Genomic DNA, 26,517 nt, shown 5'->3' on the forward strand with positions numbered 1-26,517 from the left:
GATGATCTGTTTCAATGCTACAACCGACTGTCTTCTCCATGCACACATACATTTGTCATAGATGGTCGATTCCAGCTCACTTACAATAGGCACCGATGAGATAATTCTACTCACACGCGGCTTATTTGCAGGTATCTGTTGTAGGGTGGTTCTTTATCAACACTCAAATGCTTCTCCAAGTTCATTGTAGTAATATTAAGCAGAAGATGGTACTTAAATAAATCTGCAAATTTCACCTCATCATGGAAAGATTTTTGGCTAAAGTCGTTGAAAATCGTTGGTTAGATGTCCAATTAAATATCATTAATACAGATACAACTGTGTTAGCGGGAAAATTGTGCATTAAAATTGAATTTTACGTCCGTTTCCAAGTATTTTATTGGCAAAAATTCGACTTGTTGGTAGTTTTTGAAAATAAGTGCTCAATTATAAAAGATGATTCAAGCGCTATTCTTTGCCCTAGTATCAGACACCCTATAACTTCCATATGTACATGTATCCAATGGCTCGCAGATGAAATATTAATTCAATTCTAGTATACTGATCAGTATATCGCGTATTTGAGACGAAACCGCAGCACGTCTTGTCGTTCAGCTATTCAAGTTCCTAGCTTCCACTCGATATACCTCAATGTTTTTCTGCTCCTCATAGTCAAATGAGTATTAGTCAATACTCGTTTATTTCGGAAGTTGAAGGTTTGAATTGAAAGAGTTTCCGTATAAGGATCGCTTAGGGTTTAAGCAGATCTGGTTGGAAGAGGTGGAATAGTGCTTTTCTGACTGTAGCCATGTACTCTTAAATGGTGTTTATTTCGTGATATTAAGCAAGTAGGTGCGCAGAAGATGAAATAAAATGAATTGAGCGGTTTACCAGATATTTCGCTAGCAATCGTGGAAATCAATCGTGTGTGTTCGCTGCAATGATGGGATTGCTTGGAACGTGCTCAACAGCAGTGAAAACGACATTATTTTGTGATAATAATGAAAAAATTTGGCTTGGACATGTACGATTAAGGTAATGTGCTATTGAATTATCGAATTCTGACAACGCTGGGCATTATGACAATCGGTGCAATAGAAGTTGTTAATTGTGATATTCAAAAAATCAGAATATAAACTTGTTGTTTCTTCATCTCTCACGTGACCCCATCCGTTGCATTTATCATCGCTTTAGCACTTTAGCTTGTGCACGATCATAAAAACTCTGCGGGATTTCGAATTATTTTTATATCTTTTTTTATTTTACACTGCCTTCGACAAAAAATTGTTCAGACTGAATATACGTATATGTAAAATATGTTGTACTATGTGATTTCACTGGTCGGTTTTTTTAAAACTGATTTGGTCATGTCGAAGTCGAAAATGTCACACACATCGTTGAAGGCTTGAAGACATGAGTTTAATCTGTTGTTATGGCCAAAGTACGTCCTGTGGAAAAGTATTGCATCATGGATTGGCATGTGTTCTAGTAATGCCGTGCAGTCAATAATTCCCTGCATAAGGTCAAACACAAACATCAGTTGTTGATTGGTACGCCTATCCGACAGTAGATCGAGTTTGATCAGCTGATACCGTATAAATTCTGTATGAAATCTGAATAATCAGTTTTCCCCACTATGTTCAACACGTAATTTTTTAAACAAACGTCAGCACAAATGATCTTATCGATTTCATAAACACTTAAGACACATACCAGCGTTACGGGACATTATCCCTACTATGCAGATCGGTTCCTGTTTCATTAAATTCCTGGCATTCTAGTGGAAAATAAAGTACTCTTATAACAACTATTTTACAAGGTATTTGCCAAAAATTTGGTGAAACAGGAGGCGATTCTCAGGGTAACAAAGGGTGCTAATTGTGTCCCGTAACGCTGGAATGTGTCATTGGCGAAAAAAATTTTGGTTGAACCAGTAAAAATGTAATGTCAATTTCATGTTCGACACATTTTCATGACGAAGGTTTTGTTTTTAACCAATGTGTCTTTATATAAGTACCGTTCTAATTCAAACTTTAGAGCAAGTTCAATTTGCACAACTTTATAATCTAGACAATTTATTTTCGTAATATAAGAACCTGAAAAATTGGATATTATTAAAATGTCCCTAATATCTTCAAAATAACGCAATAATTGTATTTTAAGTTTGTTTGAGCTAATACAATGCACTCTCGGAAAAGTTAATCAATTGGGGAATGAGCCGATTAACTTTTCCGACATATTAACTTTTCTGAGTAGTCCTAAAAGTCATCGAAAATGATAAATACAAAAGTGAAAAATGCATTCTCGGATATAGGATGCACATTTTTACGTATCTGGAAGTTGTAATGGAAAGAAATATGTAACGAGATCTGTATGAAATAATACTTAGTTTCTTTCAGTATGTTTAAAATAGTCGCTAATGTTCGCACTTATTTTTTGTTCCCTGCTACGCCTTCTTTTGCATTTAAAATTCAATCTGAGTTTACGCTTTTCCAGTATGTTATCAAAAATCCTGTACCCGTATTGAACTATTGTTGCAACAGACTGATCCAAGAGTTTAATTTAATCCCTACTATGACGCGACTCAGTATGAAACTGTGGAAAGGCAGCAATGAACCGAAAAAGGAAGGAAAACACACGTGTGTGATTGAACGCTTGGACAACCAATAAATTCAAACTCTCTGAAAAGTTAAGGCAAAAATTAACTTTTTAGAGTGTTGTATGAGAGCTAATAATAAAACCTTCCAGTGGGCTCCGAGGTATGACGCTGGCCTAATAAGCCAGCTGTAGTATGTTCGAATCTCGACTGGGAGATGCTGTTAGAGTCAATAGGATCGTAGCAACTGGCCCTGCAATTGTCTTGTACTCTAACAGTTGGTTGCGAAGTCTGTCGTATAAAAAATAGAAGGTCAAGTTTCAATAACGGAATGTAGCATCTAGGCTTTGCTTTTTATGAGAGCTAATATTCACTTAACTTTTCAGAACAATTAACTTTTTAGAGTGTTAACTTCTTCGAGAGTCCACTGTATATGGGTCATTCGACGGAAAATTTACAGTCAAATTTTTTTATTTTTTCTTACCGAAATTTTTTTACGTTCTTTGTTCAAACAAATCAATACGTATTTTTTTATTTCGATGTTACTGTTAAAATTCGCAAGATATGATTTTTAAAGTATTGTAGCAATAAATAACAGATGTGTTCACTGCTCCACAAGCATTCAAAATTGGTATACCATACCTCCTCTCGATTGTTTTTCAATAGTTAAATAGTACATGTTTATAAACAATTTTTTGAGGTTTGGAATTTTTTTTTCTCGATTTTTTTTATTTTAAAATATTTGTTGATTTTCCTCAAAGAAGCATGCAAAATTTTGAAATAGAGAAATGTCTACTGTCTCAAATCTCTAAAGGACTACCCGTCTGATTAGTGTTTTGTACATCGCCAGATTTGTGCGGCAGCTTTGATCGAAGTTTCTTGCGGAGGGAACAGTAGCCTGGACTTCCAGCTTGAATGCGTCGCTGTGTCTCCTTACATCGCCTTATTGTCGGCGGTGACCACAGATCCCAATATGTATATGAATTGATCAACCACTTCCAGCCGTCAATAGTCACTGTCCGTGGCAGGCAAACGTTGTTTTCTCTGGAGCCTCTCCTGGCATATATTTGGTTTTCGACGCCCTTTTTATAACCCAATTAGTCTGGCGTAGTTTGTCTTCGCTGTCCCAAGATTTCTATTATACGATGCCAAAATCATCTGCCAAGGCTAGGAGTTGGGCACGCTTGCTTAAGATCGTTCCTCTCGTTTCGATGCTCGCTCGCTCGCTGGATCACTCCTTTAATAGCGATGTTGAATAACATACAGGACAGTCCATCCCCTTTACCACAGCCGTCTGCGCGATTCGAAAGGACTTGAAAGCTCTCTCTCTCTATCAGCCGTATCCAAATTATTTGAAATGGTTGATAGCACTGTTATTATGAACTGCACTAAGCCATAGCGTCAGGCCACCAACGATTTGTTATTGATTGCTTTTGGATTTCGTATCGAATTGCATTTTTGAAATTGAGCGTAAAGCAAAGTAAGTTAACGTAACTTTCGTGTGCTGAGACTATCCTCGATGCTTATAAACTTATGCTTACACCTATAAATTGTGATATTTTAAAATAAAAGCATTTTGTGTGAGAATTCTCAACATTTGAACATTTCTACGAAATAGGCAAACTCACGTATGTATATAAGTATACATAACAGTAGATACTTCGCAGATACTCGCATTTCGATTGTCCACACCCTATCTCTCATGTAAGCGTGACGTAGTTTACGGATGTTCTCGTATGTGATGACCGTTCTTTTATCATGTCAGCAGAAGCGTTTCAATCTACAGTGGACTCTCGGAAAAATTAATCGATTGGTGAATGGGTCGATTAACTTTTTCGAAATATTGACTTTTCTGGGTAGTCCTGAAGTAATTGAAAATTGTAAATACAAAAGCGAAATATAGATTCTCGGATATTGAATACACATTTTAATGTATATAGCAAGATCTTTATTAAATAATACTAGTTCCTTTCAGTAAGTTTAAAATAGTCTGTTATACTAGTTTACTTTTGTTGTTTTCATAGTCTGCGTTTTGATGATTTTCGCGATTATTTTTTGCTCCAAGCTGTTCCTTCTTTTGCATTTAAAATTCAATCTGGGTTTGCGTTTTTTCAGAATGTTATCAAAAATCCTGAAGTAACCATGTATCCGTATCAAACTATAGTTGCAACAGACTGATCCAAGAGTTTAATTTAACCCTACTATGATGTGACTCAGTATGAAACTGTGGAAAGGCAGCAATAAACCGAAAAAATAAAAATTAAAATAGAAGGAGAACACACGTGTGTGATCGAACGCTTGGACAACCAATAAATTCATAGTCTCAGAAAAGTTAAGGAAAAAATTAACTTTTTAGAGCGTTGCGTGAGAGCTAATATACGCGTAACTTTTCTGAAGATTTGACTTTTCAGAGAGTTAACTTTTCCGAGAGTCAAAGAGTTGAATTGACAGAGAGTTGTTCCGCTTCTCTGTTTTGAAGTTATATGTTTAGAACATATGTATATAAATATTAATATGTATGCATTATTTAGAAATGATTGATCCTTTTAGTAACCAATGTTAAGTGTTGATGATATTCAGTAACCGAGATTGTGGCGAAACGCTTCATTGTTATATATAGATACGTATGAATGCGAAAAGTGTCCCCCATTCAAATGTAGACAATTAGGTATCATTGTTTGTATGCTTCGCTATGAATTCATGAGCAGTGTTGAGTGTCTACTTGAAAAACTTACAAAATTTATTGAACTGGTATTATCAATATATATACACCAGCTAGCAGTGCGTCAATATTTGTATACCTACCGCGACTCAGTTTATTGAAATGATAAAGTTTAAAACAGTGAATCAAATCGAACGCGTTACTTGGTTTGAATTGCAAAACTGTTGCAAATTTGCGTTATAATTTGATATTATATAGTTTGGCAATGTTCAACGATAGGGATTACTATAATATGTTCATAACCATAGTTTGTCAGCGCTATTTACTACCTACAATTGTCAACCAAATTTACGAAAATTTTGAACAAAATTCAAATGCATATTTTTGATTACCACTGCATTAGTAAAATTTAAAAGAATATAAAAAAATTTTACTATTATTCTATGGTTGGAAAATCTGGTTGGATTACAATTTGCAACAGTCTATGTCTTTTGTTTGTACATTCACAAGTACGACACTGATAACAAGCAAAAAAGATAGTGACGTGCAGGCTAAACACAGTTGTAATGTGCGATATAATGTGCCTGATTCAATATTTATGCTGTTTCAACCGGTGCCGCTGTGAAGTTTGGCGACCTCATAATAGCAACAATCGATCGAAGTAATACTATTTTGAACAAGTTGCATTGAACAGTTCCGTCGAATTTGCCTTAAAATTAAAAATACTTTTTTTCTTCTTTTTTATCTTTGGTAAATTCATAAAAAAATATACTTTCAAAGTATAATTTTGATTACTGAATAAAAAGGTCTCTATGACGATACTTATCTGAAATCTTATCGATTTTTCCTTTCTGAAATTGCGGAAACTATAAAATATTTGTCAACGATTATTTGCACTTTTGCGAATGTGTTACTAATATCTTGATTTTTTTCTAACCGTAGGAAAAAGTGGCTACCAACCCAACTGAGGAAATTGTCACACGGCAAATCGGATAAACTTCCACCAGTGGAGAAATCGCTTATCAGTAAGAAGGGCTCTGATAAAAAGCCTAAGGTAAATAAACAAATACTTGCAAAGTTTGAAATTTCTCATATCCACAGTCATTTAACGAATGTCACCGAGTTTATTCCTGTATAGATTATTAATCTACAAGATTTTAACCTTATCTATTGTAATACTAATTTACGCCACAGGACAAACCAACGGAAGAGGTGGAACCGTCTACAACCAGTTCACAGAACGAGTTTGAAGCTGAAGAAGAGCCAACAATTGAGCTACCACCACCGATGAAACCCATCCAGGATGCAGCCACTGCACTAACTGGATCACCGTCATCTACTTTAACTAATGCAGAAGATCAGTCTTGTGCCAGTGCCAAGATAACCAAAGCTTTGTCACTGAAGTCACTGGAAGAACCGTCTGCCGCAGTAAATCAGACGGCCGATATGGCGGAAATTGAGCGAATAGTCAAGGAAAAAGTTCAAAGTTTCCGATATTTGGAAAGTGATTCTACTGCACTCAGCAGCGTTAGCGAAGGGCAGGGCAATGTGGATATTGGCATTGGTCAACTGGATAATACTACCGTAGGGATGTCACTAGTAAGTAACGGAGGAAGCAGCAGCAATACAGTTATGATCAGCGGTTCGCCACTTGGAAAGCCGGCGATTTCACCACAGTTTTCTGAAACTGAGAATAATGAAGAGAATCTGACTGATGAGCAGGGACTTGATGAGATTCTACGGAAACGAATGTTTGCCCTGCGAGAGCTCATTGCTACCGAAGAGGCTTACGTGAATGATCTCTCACAAATCGTTAATGGGTAAGTGAAATGTTCTTCGTTCATCGTAAAAATATTTTTTTAATGAATTACGTTGATTTGGACAACTCGCAGTATGTTTGAAATTACGCTTGCTGTTGAGTAAGAAGAGAACTAAAAAAGATAGATATAAACATGACATGTGAGAAGCTGATATAATGATCTCAAAGAACCATGTGAAATTACGATTCAAAAATATTAGGGGAAAGTCCCCCAGCGCCGGACAGCTCCCAATACCGGACACTTCTGACTTTCATAGTTCAAATGGTGCACCTTAGTAGCTGATATGATAAAATCAATAAAAAGGACAAAAAATTAACATGTGTGATTTTATAGGTCAAAATCATTCATGAAAACAGAGATTTGTTTGTTTTTACCTACCGCCGATCGAATTGTTATGTTTCGACTTATTTTCGGATCAGCATTACAGCATTATTCGGTCGCATAAAATTTCGTTTCTCATTTATAAAATATCTTTCATTAAATATTTTTTAAGCTCCAAAGTTCATTTTTCCACAAAGTTATTCATTTCGTTAAAAATATAAATTGAACTCAGTGATTCCCGTCGCCCAGTACCGGGCACCGAACCCTCCCCCAATACCGGACAGCAAAATGGTGTGTTGGTTCAGCCAGATTCTTGAATGAAGTCAAAATTTTGCAAAAAAAAAAATGAGTAGAAAGAAAATATCACTTATACCGAACCTAAGAAAAAAAAAGTTTTTAAGTAATGATTTCTATCGTTTTCTCATTTGGCTTCTAAAATGGTTCATTAGTGATGCAAGCACGTCTATTTTTATTGGAAAATAGTTTTCTAAATTACTCTTCCGGTTAATAAAAACTGAAGCAATGGTAAGTGTTGAGTTTATATATGTCAAAATCTTTAAGTGACCGGTGCTGGGGGACTTCTCCCTAATATATGGGTGATAGACATAATGATTATGTCGAACGTGATGGTGTGTGTATATTATGCAATTAATTTCACTCATTTTTTATGAATACTTTCAAGAGTATGCTTAATGATCATTTTCGTTTTCAAATTCGTTGACTTGTCTGAGATATTGCGAAAAAAACTTATCCTGACTCACCATTTCAAAAATCGGAATTGTAATCAACAAAATATGCTCTGAATGCCATATTTATTGCATTCCATGGAATTTTCAACCCTATCATACACGGTCACTGTCACCATATGTGTATGAACAATCACATTAGCATACCTGCCATACCTGTCAGCAGGGTTGTCCTACTCTTTGAGCTACAAATTCACTATTTGACTGTGCCGCCTTACCGGCTACAAATTGAAAAAGATCATTGAAAGGGGCATTTATAGTTATAATTATTATCTACACTATAATTGAGGAGTTGTCAAGTTTCTCATCGATAATCCAGTTTCAGTTCATACTGGATACTTACTTTATCGTACCTGCAAGAAGCATATTCGGTTTACATACCATTTTGGGTTGATTTACCTACTGATAGGTATACTTGTCTATTTTGTTTTATAATTTCATCACTATCAGCTACATTGCGGAAATACGAAATCCAAACAGCGTTGTGCCAATCCCCGATGATCTGAAAGGAGGCAAGGAGCGAATGGTGTTTGGCAACATAGAGGCCATCTACGAGTGGCATAGAGAGTAAGTAATTTTTTATTGTTTATGATCGTATGACAGTGCATGGAAAGTCGTAACACACATAATGTAAGCGTAGGACCATGACAACCAATTATTAATCTTCACGCATTTGCAGTACATGACTAATTGTTTTTTTCTTTTATTGATAATTTAGTCATTTCCTAAAGTCGTTACAAAAGTGTTTGTTGAATCCTCACGAGCTAGGCCCATTGATAAAGCGTAGCGAACGTAAGTTGCACATGTATGTTGTGTATTGTCAGAACAAACCAGTATCGGAGCATATTGTACAAGAGCATATGAGTTATTTTGATGAATTACGCTTAAAATTGAAATATAAATTATGTGTAAGTATAGTTTTGCTGGGATGTGTCAACACTTACTATAATTATTCGGTTCATTTTAGTTAGGAGATATGCTCATTAAACCTGTCCAAAGAATAATGAAGTACGAGTTATTGCTGAAAGATATCCTGAAACATACTCAAAGGGCCGGTCTCACCGAGGAAATTCCAGGATTAAAAGATGCAATGCATATAATGCGTGTAGTTCCTAAGGCAGCCAATGACATGATGGATGTTGGCCGGCTGCAGAAATTCGAGGTGAGTGAATAGGACCGTTTTGGGATTAGGACAAGCACCATATTAGAGACAGTTAAAATGTATTCTGATAAAACCGTTCTGCTCAGAAATTTCATTAAAAGTGAGAATCAATATACTATGGCAAATACTGATCGGAATTTAGAGTAGATATCCTATTCAGAACAGGTTTGATTCAAACATAGAATTGAGTTGAGCGCCCAATTCTGGACCACTGCACATTTTTCTTTATATGTGACAAAATTCTAGCTAAGCATATAACTTAATCACTGCGTAATGTATAATCTACAATAATTTTAATTTATTAAAACTGTTTAAATAGCTGTAGTTTTGTTGATATTCAAGAAAAAAGTGCATGTTTGAATATGATGCTTGTCTACCGTACAAGTTATTTTACTTGTTTTTATTCACACACAATAAACTATTCCAGGGTAAAATTACGGCACAGGGAAAGCTATTGTTACACGGTCCGCTCTACTGTGTTGAAGGTGCCACCAGTAGTGATAAGAATTCGTATAACACACAAAAACCGAAGGAACTTCATGTGTTTCTGTTTGAGCAAAATATCATCTTTGCAGAAATAATCGGCAAGAAGACACAGTTCACCAGTCCGAGCTACATCTACAAGGCACATATACAGGTAATCACTATTACTATGCATTTGCTTCCACCGCACTAGTTGCTTTTTTGTTACAATGGCTGCCACTAAAACTGAAATATTTAGCGTTATATTATATATAACCATGTATACTAATAGGTGTAATCCCGTGACGAAACGTGTTTTCGACAGACAAGCAATGAGTATATATAATACCAGGGCTTATAAGCGATACCTATATTCATACTACATAAAGCGTGAACGACTTGAGAAGACCCCTCAAACCAATTTTGGTCGTTTTTTAATCATAAACGTAAACAAAGTGACCTTCCTTCTGGTATGTTTTTCGGAGACTTAGTGATCTACTGCCATTCTGTTGATTTTGCCTACGTCAGATTGAAAACGCAACTCAAACAGACACAGTATACACAGACCTTAAAGCTGCGTTTGACCGCATTCACCACCAAATGCTGCTTTGCTTTGCTTTGAGTTGTTTGACCGTATCTGACGGCTTCGTCGGCTGGCTTCAGACGTACCTTTCAAATCTTCAGCTTTCAGTAAAGTTAGGCTCCGTTAAATCGTACCGTTTTTACAATCAATCTGAAGTTCCACAGGGAAGTAACTTAGCACCGTTACTATTTATTATATTTTTCAATAACGTCTGTTTTGTTATACCGCCTGGCTGCAAGTTGTTATACGCTGACGATTTTAAAATATTCATCGCTGTGCGGTCAGTAGAAAGCGCAAACAACTGCAAGATCTTATCGACAAGTTAACAGAATGGTGCCTCAACCTCATTATTAGCGTTTCTAAATGTTCAATTAACACCATCACTCGCAGCAAAACTCTGATCGTGTATACTTATCAAATCAAAGGGGTTAGTCTGGAACGCGTCAGTGTTGTGAAAGATCTAGGAGTTGAACTAGGTGCTAAATTGACCTTTCTCAACCATTACTCGAACACCATTTCTCAATGCGGGCAATTTCCATGTCCCATGTTGTTTGCGTGCGCTTTACTTCTCGCTTGTACCATCCATTCTGGACACGGCTGAATCGAAGCAGTGCAACCGAGGTTCATTAGACACATGCTAAAATTTCTACCCTGGTTGGACCGTAACCTGGTCGTAACCTTCCTCGCTATGAAGACCTCTATAAGTTGCTGAACATCGAAACTTGAACTTATGGCATTGGTAAACATCAACGACCGCTAAGATCCCGTGAATTTCTTCGGCTCGATTTCCACCGCAGACAATGTGGACAACACGAACCAAAACAGGCGATGCGCTCTGTATTTAATGACGTCTACGACCACTATGACTTTTCTATAAAGACGAACGCTTTTAAAACTAGAATTCGATCAGAAAATGTTTGACATCAAGCCATAATGTCTTCGAAATAAGTTTGTGTGGACTAACAAAATCATAACAAAATTGAAAAACAAAATCATAAATTTAATCGTAAACGCAAATTCTGTCGTTTTAATAGGTTGGTTTTTATGTTAAACATTAACTGTAACAATTATTAATCAAATTGAGTCCGAAGTGGATTGACTAGGAATGAAATACAATTAAGATATGGTTTGATTTTTGTTTGAAAATACAGTAAACAAATGATTAACATTAATGTGAGTTATTGCAACCCTTTTTCTTCGTTCAGGTCAACAAAATGACTCTGCAGGATTTGTCAGACCAAACTAACGGCAACCGGTTTTCGCTTTGCTCAATCGATCCGCAACGGTCCAGTCTCAGTTTTATATGCACTGCACCCACGATCGAGCTGCACAACGAGTGGCTCAACACCATACGCAACATTCTGCAGACGCAGAACGACTTTCTGAAAGCAATACAAAGTCCCATCGCCTACCAAAAGGAGTTGACTAAAGAGTCATAAATACATCACGGCGACGTGCCGAACGAAATAAAAGTATATGCTGGAAGCTATGCTTGGTAAAAACTGTGAAGCAAAAAGTTCTATTGTTTGGAATGGTGGTAATGGTAGAACCATGTCTTGACTCAACAGTATGAATGGTCGACCGTTTCGGACAGCAGCTCACGTTGATGATATCACATTGTGAAAACCAAACCATTTTATGTAAGGAAAGCAGCAAAGTTTAGGTAATCCAATTAATATAAATAATTTGTAATTAAATATACATAAATATACTTGAAAATTACAATGATAAAACGATAGACAAAAGTATTGTTCTATAAAGATTAAAATGATGATCAAAATTGAAAATAAGAAATGGGAACGCTTACCAAAAATGACGGTTTGTGACAACTTGAACAAATAACACATAAAAGCTAGCGTAAAATATACATAAAGATTCATTTGCGAATGTCAACAAGAAAACATCAAAAACAACAACAGCTAGAATATGGCTGCAATAAAAATAACATTCAAACATGAACAACAAAATATATTTTACTAACATGGCTATATTCAGAAGTTTAAGTATTGTAAAAAATCAGAACAAAGCAAACACAGGATTAACATAAAATATAAAGTAGCACATGCAGTACTAGAATAGAAAGTACAATCTTTCCAAGCCGGATCCTTATGGCTTAAGATGAAAAAGTTGAAAACTAATTGGTGATGAAAATGATGGACTGTGCGCTCGCATAGGTTGCAAAGACAAAAGAGCGGCTTATTTTTGGATGATTTTGATTACCGTAATCACAAGGTTTAGATTTTGTTTTCTTTCACTTGGATATACAAACATTTAGTTTTCACACAAACATCTAATATATGATAACAAATCTTTGCATAACGTCCATAATAAGAAATGATAGAACGAATCAATTGTTCATTTCGTGCATTCTATCGTTTATCGCTTGAAATGATTATTAGTACTACTACTGCTGTGGGGTTAATTGATATTTCTTTAGTTTTCCAATTAATTGCTCTAAACTACCACTTCTTTCTATGCAAGAGGTGCTGTAGTTGACGACAGATAAGCACTTTCTAAAGTCCGTATGGTTGTGCAAGAAAGAGAAAATAAATATTTGTGTGTGAGCTATGAGAAGCGATATCCTAAAGTGATGTTGCTTGAGATCAGAAGGCAAACAGGCTTTTAATTCTTTCTATAGGCTCTGCCCTGGAAAATTCGGATGTCTTAAAAGATAATTTATTTGAACTGTAGATCACTTAATTCTCAATATTCTTATTTCGATATGATCTCAAGAAACGTACACAGTTTATATATGTTTCACACGTGTGTTTGTACGAGTGTGTGGGTAAGCAATGTTTAGGACGGATTGCAAACAAGTGAAAAAGCTTCTATTACTTTTGGAAAATTCAAGCAACGAGATTTCGTTCTCTCATTGTAAATGAAAGGTATTTTGCGGACTGGTTTGAACAGCGTACGATTTGAAAGAGCATTTCAAAATGTGTACGTGTCCCCTATGACTCTTACAACCAATAACTCAATTTGCAAACGTATCGTTTTACATTTTAATCGAACTGTGATTGAAACCAGAATTCAGATGAGTGAAATTTCGTTTCTTATTTGATTTTTTCGTTCGTGTTTTTAGTTTAAAATTATTGAGCAGATTTTCTGTAGTTTGAATAAAATGTCAATATTTTTTTACTTTGAAACGCGCCTATCACAAACTAAAAAAATTAATCGATTGAGAAGAACATTATGGGGTTGGTAGTAAAATCGGAAAAAAATAGCAGGGAAAATGTTCACAGATAAGCGTTCTGTAAAAATTTGTGTGATAATACTTACTAGTAATATGTTATGTTTAATTTATGAATTTATCCTAATTATAAATTATGATCACCTAGTTCGCTAAGCAAAAGAATAATACAAAAATAAATCGAGCCAAGATTCTGACAATTTTGATGAATTATTGTGGAAAAAGAAAATCTCACGAAAAGTAGTGAATAAATGCATAAGGTATCAATCTATTATATAAACTAGAATGTCTTCTATCCTTTCTGGACTCTAAAACTACTGAACGGATCGTAACGAAAATTGGCATTTATAAGTTGTGTTATCGCTTTATCATAGTGGAATAGCTGGAAGGGGACGTTTTTTATTTTCACAAAACTCATGATTTACCTATAAATATTCTATTTAGGAATTTATTGCATGAGTTTTTTTGTCGGAAGGTTTGACCACTGCGACCATTATTTTGATCTATTGTGGTATAGAAACATGTTGGTGAAAATGTTGATTTTTCAATTTCCAATACCCATCAGTTGTGCTGGTTTTAAAAATAAATCCGACGACTTAAGACAATGTCTAATTTCATCTGCAGTTGATCGTCTAATGATATGCAATATATGTTGAAAACTTTTTGAAAACACAATTATTCCACCACCAAAAAATATTTTTGTTGCTGCTGAAATCTATCATTGTTCTATTTTACGCCTTTGTGATCGTATTGATCCCAATAATTGTTTGTCTAATTCGAGCATATTTCCTCTTCCACAATAAAAGATTTATTCTGATTTCCTTTGGTAATTTTCAAGTCTAGATTCGATATTCTGTTAATAGTCGTCAGATTTTGTTTCATAAATCAATTGAAAGGATTAATCCAAATGACATGCATTGCTGAATCTCGATAACTGCGCCACTTGACTGATCCAGAAAATTTTGTAATTCCATAAAATGAATTGAATGTTGTCCTGTTAATTTCTAACTGGACATGTTTGAAACATGCGAAACAGGAGGACTCCAATTAAAAATGGAATGAACAAACAAATTTTAACGCTCCATTAATAAGATCTAAAATAGTAACAGGATTTTCACTTTTATGAAATTTTCATGATTTGACATTGTTTCCATATCGTCGATTTTACCTACAAACTTATAACACAAAAACACTCCCATACAGAAATATTTCAAAATTTTTGGTTCTGAAAAGTAGAAAACAATTTTTCCTCCTCAGCCACGCCACTGTGCTAAAGTGATACCAAATAAATGCTACCCATACCCGAGTATTTTTACAGCTCACGGTTTCAAAGTTAACGTAATAACCTTTTAATATTTTTTTGAAACGATGGTTTTGCAATTGATGGAGGGACGGTAGGGGAAAGTATTGAAAATTTTGGGAATGGGGGGGAAAAGTAGAAAGGAAGGGGGGGTAATTGGTAGCTACGCTTAACAAGTTGTCGTTGTGACTCCTACTTTTTGTCCAATGCTGGACGGTGCATGGGTCGAACCAAGCTATCAGGGATGGCACCTCTTCAGAAGAAAAAAAGAGAAGAGAAAAATGCAAACTGTGCTCAGTGTTCAACGCGATTTATTCTGCTCCGTTTCATTTTAACTGTGCTCTTTCTTGCTGAACGCAGTTGTATGAGCAACCGCACACTGTGCTACTCATTGAGGAGAATGTTAATACACTTTGAATACGTTGATGCGATGCGCTGACGTATGGCAACTACGGGTAGTATTAATATGGGTAGTGCGTTGAGAAAAAACGACGATTGTCAGTAGCGGTCATTGCCATCAGAAAAATATTAATCCATTAATGCAGTTGAATCATGATTCTTACATTTAGTATATTCAGTTGAGTTTGGCTGCCCGTAAACGCTACTGCATCATATGGTTAGGCATGTCACAACGGCAACAGTGCGAAAATTGTTTTTTAGATATGGCAACATTTGAATTCCCATACATTTGCTTCTTGACGCGCACCAACAGGGAACCCAAGGAACAATTTTTGCTTATTAAACGTTTAACCGACAGCTTTTATTCAGCACATGCTGTATAGCTGCTTTTCAAGTATGTCTAAACACCTCTGTTCAATGCTTATACAGTTGGTTTTGGAGAATTTAAACAGCACAGTGCTGAATATGGGCGTGGAAGATGCGTTTGTATGATTGTTATGCAACGTATAATAAAACGTTTATTCAGTACGTGTATATATGTTTATTAAACTTCTGCTGATGACACTTAAGCTACGTTTATTCCACAGCAGTTCAACATTTAGACAAGCAAAAAGAAAAAAAATATGCAGGAAGTATTTTTATTTTATTTTGTGGGTTTCGTTATTTTCATGGCCATTTTTGTATGCCTATATTTTAATTTATAATAAGAGACTTAGTAGGAAATCATTGGTTGACTCAAAATTCATCAAGCCTGCCATATACTTTTTTAATTCACCTGGGTTCGAACTTACATCCTGTCGGTCGAAAGCCGTCAACGAACACATCTGAGATAATCTGACATATGACAGGCGCCGAGTTTTTAGCCGATGTAGATTTACCAGCTTAAGTTTGTCAAGCGTGGAACAAAAATTGGTTAAAATGTATTTAAGCGCTGAAGAGTAGTTTCTTAAATCATGTTTGGCATCTGCTGTACTTTAGAAGTATTGATTCCGCACATGTTAAACATTTAATAAACTATTTATAATAAAATAAAGCATTTCGCTTGTACCACCAGCAACCGCCCAGCCTAGCTTCGAGGTACGATGCTGGTCTAACAAGCCAGTCGTCGTATGTTCGAATCTCGGCTAGGCGGTGCTTGCTAGTTAGTGTCAGTAGGATTGTTGCACTGGCCCCGTAATTTTCCTGTACTCTAACAGCCGGCTGCGAAGTCTGTCGATAAAGAAGGGTAATGTCTAAAGACGGTATAAACCCATGGCTTTGGCTTTTGACGTAGGACTACGTCTTACGGCAAGTTTTGAGATAGGGTGTCATTCCAAAAAATCGAAAAATGCGAGCGTCACGAAAAATGAAAGGTTTTGAGCGCTAATAGCTCAGCGGTTTTCCGATCGATTTTCAATATTCTTACACCAATCGATCGGAAAATCCTCTAAGAATTGACCCAAGTATGGAAAAGTATAGATTCTTGATAGTGAACTATTGAAAAATTGAAAATAATGAACCTATGTTTTACCAGAATTCTCGCTTCGTGATTTGTTGGAAGATTCTTAACGATGATCTAAACCTATACCAATTTGATATCTGTGCTTGGGAAGTAAGCCAAAACAAGTGACAAAGTTTCCTCATTTTAACAAGATTTCTTAACAACGCGATTAAACCTAGACAATTTTGATGTCCTTGCTTGGGAAGTACGCCAGAAAGAGTGACAAAGCCCCCTCGTGCCAACAGATTTCTTACGAACGCGATCAAACCCAGTCCAATTTGATGTCTGTGTTAGAGAAGTGTGCCAGAAAAAATGACACAAGCTCGTTGTCTCAACAAATCGCAAATTCTTTACTGCGAGACGATTAAACCTAGGCGAATTTGATATCTGTGTTGGAAAAATATGCTACAGCTGTAGTGTTCGGTTATGACTTTGTATGAATACGCATGCTTGTCGTTTCATTAGTGTGGTGAAAAGATGTGCTGTTGATAAAATAGGATTGAATTGGTAATAAAAACAAACTTTAATTTCAGTAAGGTAGCAGGAAAGCAATAGTTTGTGTCCTTGAATTTGTTAAATTGTTTTCAAATGCACATAGAAATAACTCTAAAATCTTTTGAGAATCGAACGTATGCAATGTTACTACTTTGATAAATGTTACATACAACATAGTATGTATATATGTTGCATATAGCATGTATACATGAAGAATCGAATGATTACATGCATGAATACATGCTACTATCACTATAAAGAGACTTACGTAGTCCTGCGTCACCTATATATGCGGTTGTGTCTTGTACACAACCCCTCTGATTTTTTTGTACCACCAGCAACATAACACAGTCACAACGTAGAAGACTTTTTTCTTTTGAATATTGACGACGGTGAGCGGTGGTACTTAATAAAATTCACTGGAATCCAGAATGTTCGGCTAGTGATTGTTCATTTAGTTAGCAGTGATGTGATTAACAGCAGCAGTGATTAGTTAACAGCAGGAGTGATTCGTGCTAGTACCGCAGAGAACTTTTGTACTTTTGTCACCCCGTCATTAGTTTACGCAGATAGTCCAGAGCTTATTGCTGCTTCGCTCGCTGTCTGTGCACATCTATTTGTCATCGGCTCTGATTTAGTTTTTTTCGTCCAAAAAACAAAAAAGAGCAGCGGATGGCACGAGAAGCAGTGGTGTTTTCGCGCACCGGCAGCGGGAGCTGGTCATCGCCACTATGCCACCCGATCATAACAATTCTGGCGGCTTTAGTCCGACGGAATTCATCTCGCTGTGCAAATCCATTATGAGTAACTCGCAAACCGTCAAGCAGCCAGCTGTCTTAGGATATAAGTTTATTTAATTTATCGGTACGACGAGGGATAACGACACGCCGAGGGAAAAGATACACACCGTACATGCAACAACACATAAAAGGATTTCCACGACCAGCAAAGATTTGCGGCGGCTATATCAAAAAAATAAAGTGTTTAAAGCATAAATTATAAAGTGTAAAATATAAAGTGTCATTCAAGTTATTGGTGTTGTTGGCTGCCATCAAGCACCTTTTATTCCACACCTGCTCTTGTTGGTGCTACTGATATGTTTGTACGACGATTATTCGACACATATTCCACAACTCCTCTTAGCAATGCAGCTGATGCGTTTGGGCAACTTTCATTCCACTCTTATTCCACTTTTATTCCACACTTTCTCGCAGCAATGCTGCGCAACATTTATTCCACTGTTATTCCACACTTGCTCTCAGCAATTCTGCAAATTCGTTTGTACAACATTTATTCCACTGTTATTCCACTTCTATTCTGCACTTGCTCTCAGCAATGCTGCTGATACGTTTGCGCAACGCTCATTCCACACTTATTCCACTATTATTCCACACTTGATCTTCGTAATGCTGTTGATACGTTTGCGCAATGCTCATTCCACTCTTTTTTTTTTTTTTTTTTTTTTTTTTACTTTTACTTTTTACTTTTATTAATAGGAAAAGGAAAACCCCTGGGAATGAAGCAACAGCCTCTTTTCCCACAGGCACAAAACCTTTCCATCATTTCAACACAATTACAATAAAGTGCCCTTCCAGTGAGCTTAATACTCTTTTAAGGAAGGGCAAGAACTATTACAATATATGATTACAAATAATGATTGATTAAATTACGTATCACAGACGGAGACGGACATTTCAGAGCCGGATGGTTTTTTTGACGAATGAGAATCACCGGTGATGCGAAGTAGGTTGATGAGCTCGACGTAGTACTGGAAGTTGAAAAACTTCAGGGAGGGAAAGATCTTGAAAACACGCATACTTGCCTAAAAATGTAGGCTGAGAGACCCCTGTTTCAACCCCAACCTCAGGACCGGGACGTCATGGATGGCAGCAAGCAATATGGCTGTAGTGGTTCTTTTTAATCGTTCTTTTTAACCGTCACGAATAGGCGAATTTCCGCTAAAGGTCATGACTGGGTCAGAGTGAACAGGGGCTCTCATAGTGCCTCGTTGCGTGCGTCCCGGTCGAACTCCCACAGCTATCCGTTGGAACTGGGTTGGTAGATTCATAGCCATTCTCCAGAGATTCATCGCTATTTATAGTATGTAGCAACGTAAATTTTTCCGCAAGTGAGCTTTAACATCTCTTTTGAATTTCCATTGAATTCGTTCATTTTTTATTGAGACAGGCAACGTATTGTATCGCGATATTGCGAAGTAAGAGAAGGACTTTTTCAGCAGCTCCGTGTTCGGCCTTCTAAGGATTAGATTAGCTCGACCTCTTGTACCGTAACTGTGACTTGAGATATCGATCCGCATGTTGTGGTGCGTATTTGTATTGTACAACATACTATGTATTTGTACTAAGCATTGTAACTCCCGTAACGCTGATACTGGCAGTACAGATCCATCAGATTCGCTGTATAACTGGATTGTCGGGTATAAACGAGTTTTTTGGTAGATAGCCTTTAAACAACGGTTTTGTAGACGTTGAAGCGACATCATCTGTGATTTGCTTGCAGCTCCCCATATTGAAATAAGGTACTGCAGCTTGGACTGAACGAATGCATGATACAGTGTTAGTAGCTGTTTACGTGGAAGGAATTTGGATGTTTTCCACAAAAAACCACAGACTGAACTTAGAATAGACGACACTGCTTCAATGTGATGCTTCCATTTCAACGAAGAGTCAAATACAAGCCCAAGGTACTTAAATTTTTCTTCCTGAAGAACTTCCGTACTATTTACCATTAGATTGAGGCTAGCACCAGATGTAGATCGCGATGATCGGAACATCATAAGTCTTGTTTTGTTTAGGTTGAGAGACAAGAGGTTTTCAGTGAAGTATTGTTGTAGCAATGTCATATCTTCCAACATTTGACCTTTTATTTCGTCAGCATTAGAACCAGGATACGAAACAGAAGTATCGTCAGCGAACAAACGTGGTTTCCCGTGTAGATTGAGGTTGGCAATATCGTTAATGTAGACTAGGAATAATAGTGGACCTAGATTGCTTCCTTGCGGTACACCAACTGTCAAATTGCAGAGACTACTCTTTATTCCGTTGATCTCGACATATTGAGTTCGGCCACGGAGGTAACTTTCTAAAAGCTGATTGGCGACACCTCGGATTCCATAATAGTCGAGCTTACGAAGCAGAATTTGGTGATCGATAGTATCGAATGCTTTTTTGAGATCAAGGAATAAAACTCCCATGAGCTTCCCAATATCAAGAGCTTTGGTGATGTCATCAACAAGCTCACAGGCAGCAGCCAACGTACTCGAGCCAATGCGAAAGCCATACTGGTAGTTGTATAGTATGCTGTTTTGGTGTAGAAAATCCACAATCCTTTTAGCCAACAGTTGTTCCAAGATCTTGTTTATGGCAGATAAGACAGAGATTGGCCGGTAATTGCTTACATCAGTTTTGCTCCCAGACTTATGAATAGGAACTACGCGGGACATTTTGAGGACATCAGGATAACTACCAGTTTCTATACATTCGTTGAACACGTCCTTCAGTAAAATTGAGAAAAAAACGTGATGTGCTTTAAGGAAGGAGGCTGGTATGCCGTCCGGTCCACAGCTTTTTGATCCATCGAGGCTATTAATCCTAACGATAAGTTCTTGCTCTGTAGCTGGAGTCAGGAACATTGAGTTGTTTTGATGGTTCAGAGTGCGGAAACGGTTGACGTCACGATTGCTGTGTAATAATGAGGCAAGCTGGGGCCCTATGGTGCCAAAGAAGTTGTTGAAAGTATTAGCTATCTCAGGTCCATCGGATGTTATTTGACCATTTACTTCTAGCTTGATGGGCTTAGCAGCCGTGTTTTTTCGTCCCATCAACTCATTTAGATTCTTCCACATATTCTTTTGATCTCCTGCTCGAAAAAGCCTACTGTAATAATCCTTTTTTGAACGATTCTTTTCCACTTGAACTTTTTTAGATATGTGATCGAGGAGGTCCTTCAGGTGATTACCCAAGTAACACTTGCAACATGTTTTTTAGAAAAATATTCAGAAAACAGTTGCATTTAAATCATAAATAAGTTTAATGGAAAACAAGATGTTATAAAACTGTTTTATTTGAAACGTCGATGTTTTCAGCCAGAATGACAGGTTAAAGTTGTATTTCGGTTATACAGCTAAGCTTTTATCGATCATTTACAACTGAGTATTCGCGACGCAAAAGAGCAAAAGAGATTTTTAAGCCTGTTCGCACTCACACGAAACCCCATACCGAATTGTCAAAACTTGCGTGAAAACGAAAGCAATAATACTTCCTTCTCTTTTTGTGTCACACAAAAATCAAACAAATATCAGCAACTTCGTAGTTGCGAATTGTCGGCATTGAACAGCGGGCGAAGTGATGACGATGAGTACAGCGCAGATCAATAACTTTGACACATTTTCGCAAGATTGCAATATTTTATTGAGCTTAAATGCTCCAGTTTATGAGTTTTCTGAGTATTTTTTGAGCGCAATTCAAGTTCTTTCACAAATAAAAATTAACTGTGAATCAGTTGTAAGTTAACGCAAAACAAAATTCATACAGTACAACTTTTCATTGGTATCGAATTTTTCGGCTATCGGTGTGCTCATTTGTACTCAATCTTGTATAAACATGGCCGATGACTGCGCCAAAATAATGAAATAGATCAATATTTTTGTGTCGTAGAATGATTTTACGGATAAAAGGGACATATAACATAAGTAATATAAAATATCCCACAAGTTTTCAAAGAGATTAGCATGTTTTATGAGATTGTCATAAAATGATACTTATTTCGATTCCACTCAACTTTTGCTTATAAAAGTAAATCTTGAGCGCATCAATTTTTCGGAAGTAGAATGGCAAAGTTCACGATAAATTTGAAATCGCACTTTAGTTTAGATTATGTGAAGGCTACAATGTTGCTTTGAGTGATTGATGAATTACCGAAATATAAATACTTTAGCCATTTTATCTTGCAAAATATGCCTGACATTATTTTGCTTGTAAATACATAATTTTAGGGAAATGTCAGAAAAAAATCCCTTTAACAGTTATTTGCGCTTTTCTGTTGGTAGTACAAAAGCCATGCAACGCATAGGCGTCACTTTGAAATATTTCACAAACATGTTGCATTTTAGCTCGTTTCTTGCGCTTTTTCAGTCGGAAATTGGTTTTAAATGAGTATGCAAAAACGAAAGGTCAGCAATTAGCTTTGTTTTAAATCTGTTATCAATTCTTATTTAAAACCAATTGTGTTACTTGGGTATCTGCCGGTCGTCTCTTATGCCGTGCAAATACGTTCTCTTTGATATGCAAGAGCTTCCAAAGGTCAAAGGACATCCATGGACAGAAGCCTTTGATTCTGGCTTGAACCGAAACTTTTTTAGTGAATTGCTGCTTCAATCTGCAATATAAATCCAGAACGTCTAGTAAACGGTCGGATGGTGATGTTTCTGCAAGATTCTGCACGGCGACTTCGAAAGCTTCGTTTAACCTGGAGAAGTTGGTAATAACCTTTTCCAGTGTTCTTTTTTCTACTGACTTTCTGAACGAGAAACGAGATACAATAAAGCAATGATCGCTGATGTCACTATCGACAGTTTCGTTCACTACATTCTCTTTTAGTGTTTCCGAACAGACAACATGGTCTAATGTATTTCCGCTCCTAGGCCGAGTGGGAAAAGTATTTGTTACGGCAAAGTTATAACTATTCAGCAGGTTGACATATTCCATTGCGGTGCTAGTTGCCTCATTGACTGGAACATTTACATCGCCAAAAACGGCACAGGAGTCGCCCGGCCTGGTTGAGTTTAAAATTGCTTCGATTTTGGTTAAAAACAACGAGTATGTAAATGATGGCGGTCTGTATACGGCATGCAAGTGAAATGGTAATTCTCCGCATTTGAGACGGACATGTATGTGATGATAACCTTCGTCATGCTCATTGTGAACTTCTTCATACTCTTATTCCACTTTTACTCCACAATTGTTCTTGACTGACACGTTTGCACAACGTCTATTCGACATGCATTTTCATGGTAGCTTTTAAGCGACCATTATTCCACACCTGCTCTTAGCCGTACTGCCGATACGTTTGCATAATGTTTATTCGACTCTTATTCCGCACTTATATAACAACGTATAGATGTTGATTAGAAGCTAGAAAAAATGTAGGGTATGACGTTTAAACAACAGACAATTCAGCAAAGTCGCTTGTTCAGCACCGAATGCTACCACACAACTCTTATTCCACACCTGCTTGTTTAGGTGCTGCCGTTTTGTTCCTTGGGAAGTCCCATTATAAACAAAGGCAATTCTCCGCTAAGATTCAAAATTTAACGACTTTTGATTGTCTTGACGCCTCTGAGTCTATAGTTGCTGTACGCGCACCGGTTGTTTTGTTTCCACGTTTACTGCTGTAGCAACTGAGAGGACCGGGAGCAAAACCGAAAGTTGCTCATTTAAAGAGCGTATTAAGAAGTTTTTCTGCGCGTCAGTTTTTCTCATTGTGTTTAGTCTGTTTCTCATTGTGTGGATTTATTTCTCATTTCTGAAAGCAGTTCTGCTCATTGTGTTGAACAAAAAAAGTTGCACTTTTTGCACAATGAGTGAGGAAATAACAAGCCTGCAAGCTATAATCAGAGATTATAACCGGATTTGAACCCACAACACTCGCCCTGGCGGAATCACCGATGCCGATGCCGGCGAAGCAGCAATTTGCATCTTTCCTGCCGTTTTTGTTTTGTTGCTTCCGTTAAACCATGGACTTTACGTTATGCCTTTCTACTATATAAATCTTTTAAATGCAGTTTCATTTTTAAAATTCGACAAAGAGATTCCCTGTTGATTTTCAGCTCAACCACCATTTTCCGTGCTGCCCGGTCACAACTGCGACGAATTCGCTCTCGAACGACCTTCTTGACGTCTGCAGTTCTAACGCTTCGTTTTCCTTCGAGTTTTTTAAAGTTGTCAACAGATCCCGTCTCGAGAAATCTTTTTACTGTATAGTATGCAAATCCACTTTTTATACCGAGATGGTTGAGGTTACGAAAAATAGTGCCGCATGCAGCACCGTTTCGGAATTTATTTATTATCAACGACCGTAACTCGAACATTGGTACGTGCACACCGAACGAGACACAATACGAAAATGAAACTACGTCAAGTAAGACTTAAGTCATGACACACACATGCACCGCTATTCCGTATTTCGAACGAGTTGGTATTTTGAACGAAATTTTTGCCAGCAGAATCAAATGGACTAATCTCAAGTTTTTAGTCTTGACCTTGAAATGCGGTCATACATATATATTAATATTTTTTTGAAACGATGGTTCTACAATTGATGAAGGGACGGCAGGGGAAAGAAATGAAAATTTTTTTGGTGAAGGAGGGGAAGAGCGGAAAGGAAGGGGGGGGGGGTATTGGTAGCTATGCTTGACAAAATATATTAATAAAATCAAATGGGCAAAACATCTCGTTTGAAACAAGTCGAACGAAATAAAGATTCGTTCGAAATACAGAATAGGGGTGATGGTCTTAGTTTGTTTCTATATATTGTATATGCCGTTGCAAGCGTAAAAAGCCATTTTTGTTCGAATATATATGCACTGACGAACTGACATGACACATAGAAGAAAATTCTTCAAAAACCATCGTCCTACGCACATTTTGCTTGCACACTAGCGCCCTCTGTTATGCATGTTGCGGAGTAGCTTGCATTTGCAGGGTTTTATACTGTACAGGTTTTTTACATTTGCAGCGTTTTAACTGTATATAAGGTTTTTTACATTTGTATGGTTTTATACTGAAAACTCGAAGCAACACTCGAGCGCCGCGGTGCGGACATGTTGCGAAACATGCTTTTTTGAAAAATAAGTTGTTTTTGAATGGACGATGGAATTATGGCGAGTGTCTCGTCTGTTTGTTTGTGACCAAATCGTTACCGACGGAACTGATACCTATCCGAGTTGGAAGGGATATCTTTGTTAAACATGAATGTCTCAACTATCTTGCTATGAAAAGAAAGGTGTACCGCTGCCAAACGGCAACCGGAGTCAGCTTGTGCGTATATTATTCTAACTGCTACGTTTTTTGAATAAAAAAGAAACGTTTCTGGGGCATACCGGCGAGTAGGATACTCTATACTCAGACCAAGAACGAACTGAATCCCCATCAGAATCTTCAAATGGGAGTGGTTGCAGTTGCCGACTGTACCATACGGTCAATGTGAAAGTGCAATGCGCACGGCTGGACCAGATAATTATTTTTGTTTGCGTCAAAACTTTGTCTGCTGGAGGAATGATCGGGGAAGACACTTGCGGTGGTGATGGAAGCTCTCCACTGATTTGTTCGATTTCCGGAGTATTCAAAGCATTTTGTATCTTAAATGAGCCAATTTTAGTATGAACTCAAAAACTGAATAAATTTTGTATTATAAATAATAATAAAAAATTGAATAAAACCAAAAATCTTTCATTTTATCATTAATCGTATTTGAAAATACTATATATCATAGTTTATTTTACTACTGAATGTGCTGGTTTTAAACGTATCTCATAGTTGAACAATTAACCTTCTGCGACTGAGGTGGTATAGTCTGACAGACACCGAAAATCAGACAAATGCAAGAGATGCGTTATGTAGTGTATTTTGAATCTGAAATTTGTAATGTCTTCCCGACTCATCTGCGGGTTTATTACATCCAATATGTAATCCACATATATGTTCTTAATTCTAAAATAATTAAGATCTGAATATCCATTATTCAATAATAAGAATTATTAAGTTAAGTTTGCTCGAGCCAAAGATGCTGATAAGTTTAGGTGTCCGGCAGACTCCCACGTTAGCAAAATCGGTAAGATTAGGGCACCTCAGCCGCAGAAGGTTAACTTTAATTGATTGTTAAAAGTACTATTAAGCGTGGTAGTTTTTATTCTTAAATATCGGCATGGCTGCCATGGTAAAATACACAACTTTCTTTTTTAAAATGAATATCAAATGTAGTCTGCACAAATCATGTTATGTTTTTGAATCAACCCTACAATATAGTATTTTATACTGCAGGCCTGCTCTCAGTGTAGCACCATCTATGATCGACATTCCCAAATATCAAATAGCAACATGGGTATCCCTCGAAGTAGCAAGTATTTTTTATGAAGAATTTCCCTTCTTTCGTAAAAAAACGCCACTTTGACAAGAACGGGGACATTTCCAACTAAAAACAAATTTGAATTGACGGTTTAATCGGTACGAAGAATGGAAAACGAGTGTTATGTCTGTTTGTCTGTGCTTATAATGTACCTTTACTTTAGATTCAGTTTAACTGC

At 36.9% G+C, this 26,517-nt stretch overlaps 1 protein-coding gene across 7 annotated transcripts in view; it reads left to right on the forward strand.

The window, feature by feature from the left end:
- The window catches only part of LOC128738463 (triple functional domain protein), a 114,651-nt gene extending 100,880 nt beyond the window's left edge, over positions 1-13,771 (forward strand). For all 7 annotated transcript variants that reach the window (XM_053833621.1, XM_053833623.1, XM_053833624.1 and 4 more), the window contains exons 10-16: positions 6,180-6,291; positions 6,432-7,057; positions 8,575-8,691; positions 8,843-9,032; positions 9,092-9,286; positions 9,714-9,923; positions 11,537-13,771. In XM_053833621.1, the coding sequence (XP_053689596.1) occupies positions 6,180-6,291; positions 6,432-7,057; positions 8,575-8,691; positions 8,843-9,032; positions 9,092-9,286; positions 9,714-9,923; positions 11,537-11,770 (1,684 nt within the window). In that variant the 3' untranslated portion in view covers positions 11,771-13,771. The remainder of the gene's footprint in view (positions 1-6,179; positions 6,292-6,431; positions 7,058-8,574; positions 8,692-8,842; positions 9,033-9,091; positions 9,287-9,713; positions 9,924-11,536) is intronic.
- The last annotated feature ends 12,746 nt before the right edge of the window (positions 13,772-26,517 follow it).

The sequence above is a fragment of the Sabethes cyaneus genome, chromosome 2, assembly GCF_943734655.1.
Source record: "Sabethes cyaneus chromosome 2, idSabCyanKW18_F2, whole genome shotgun sequence".
Lineage (NCBI taxonomy): Eukaryota > Metazoa > Arthropoda > Insecta > Diptera > Culicidae > Sabethes > Sabethes cyaneus.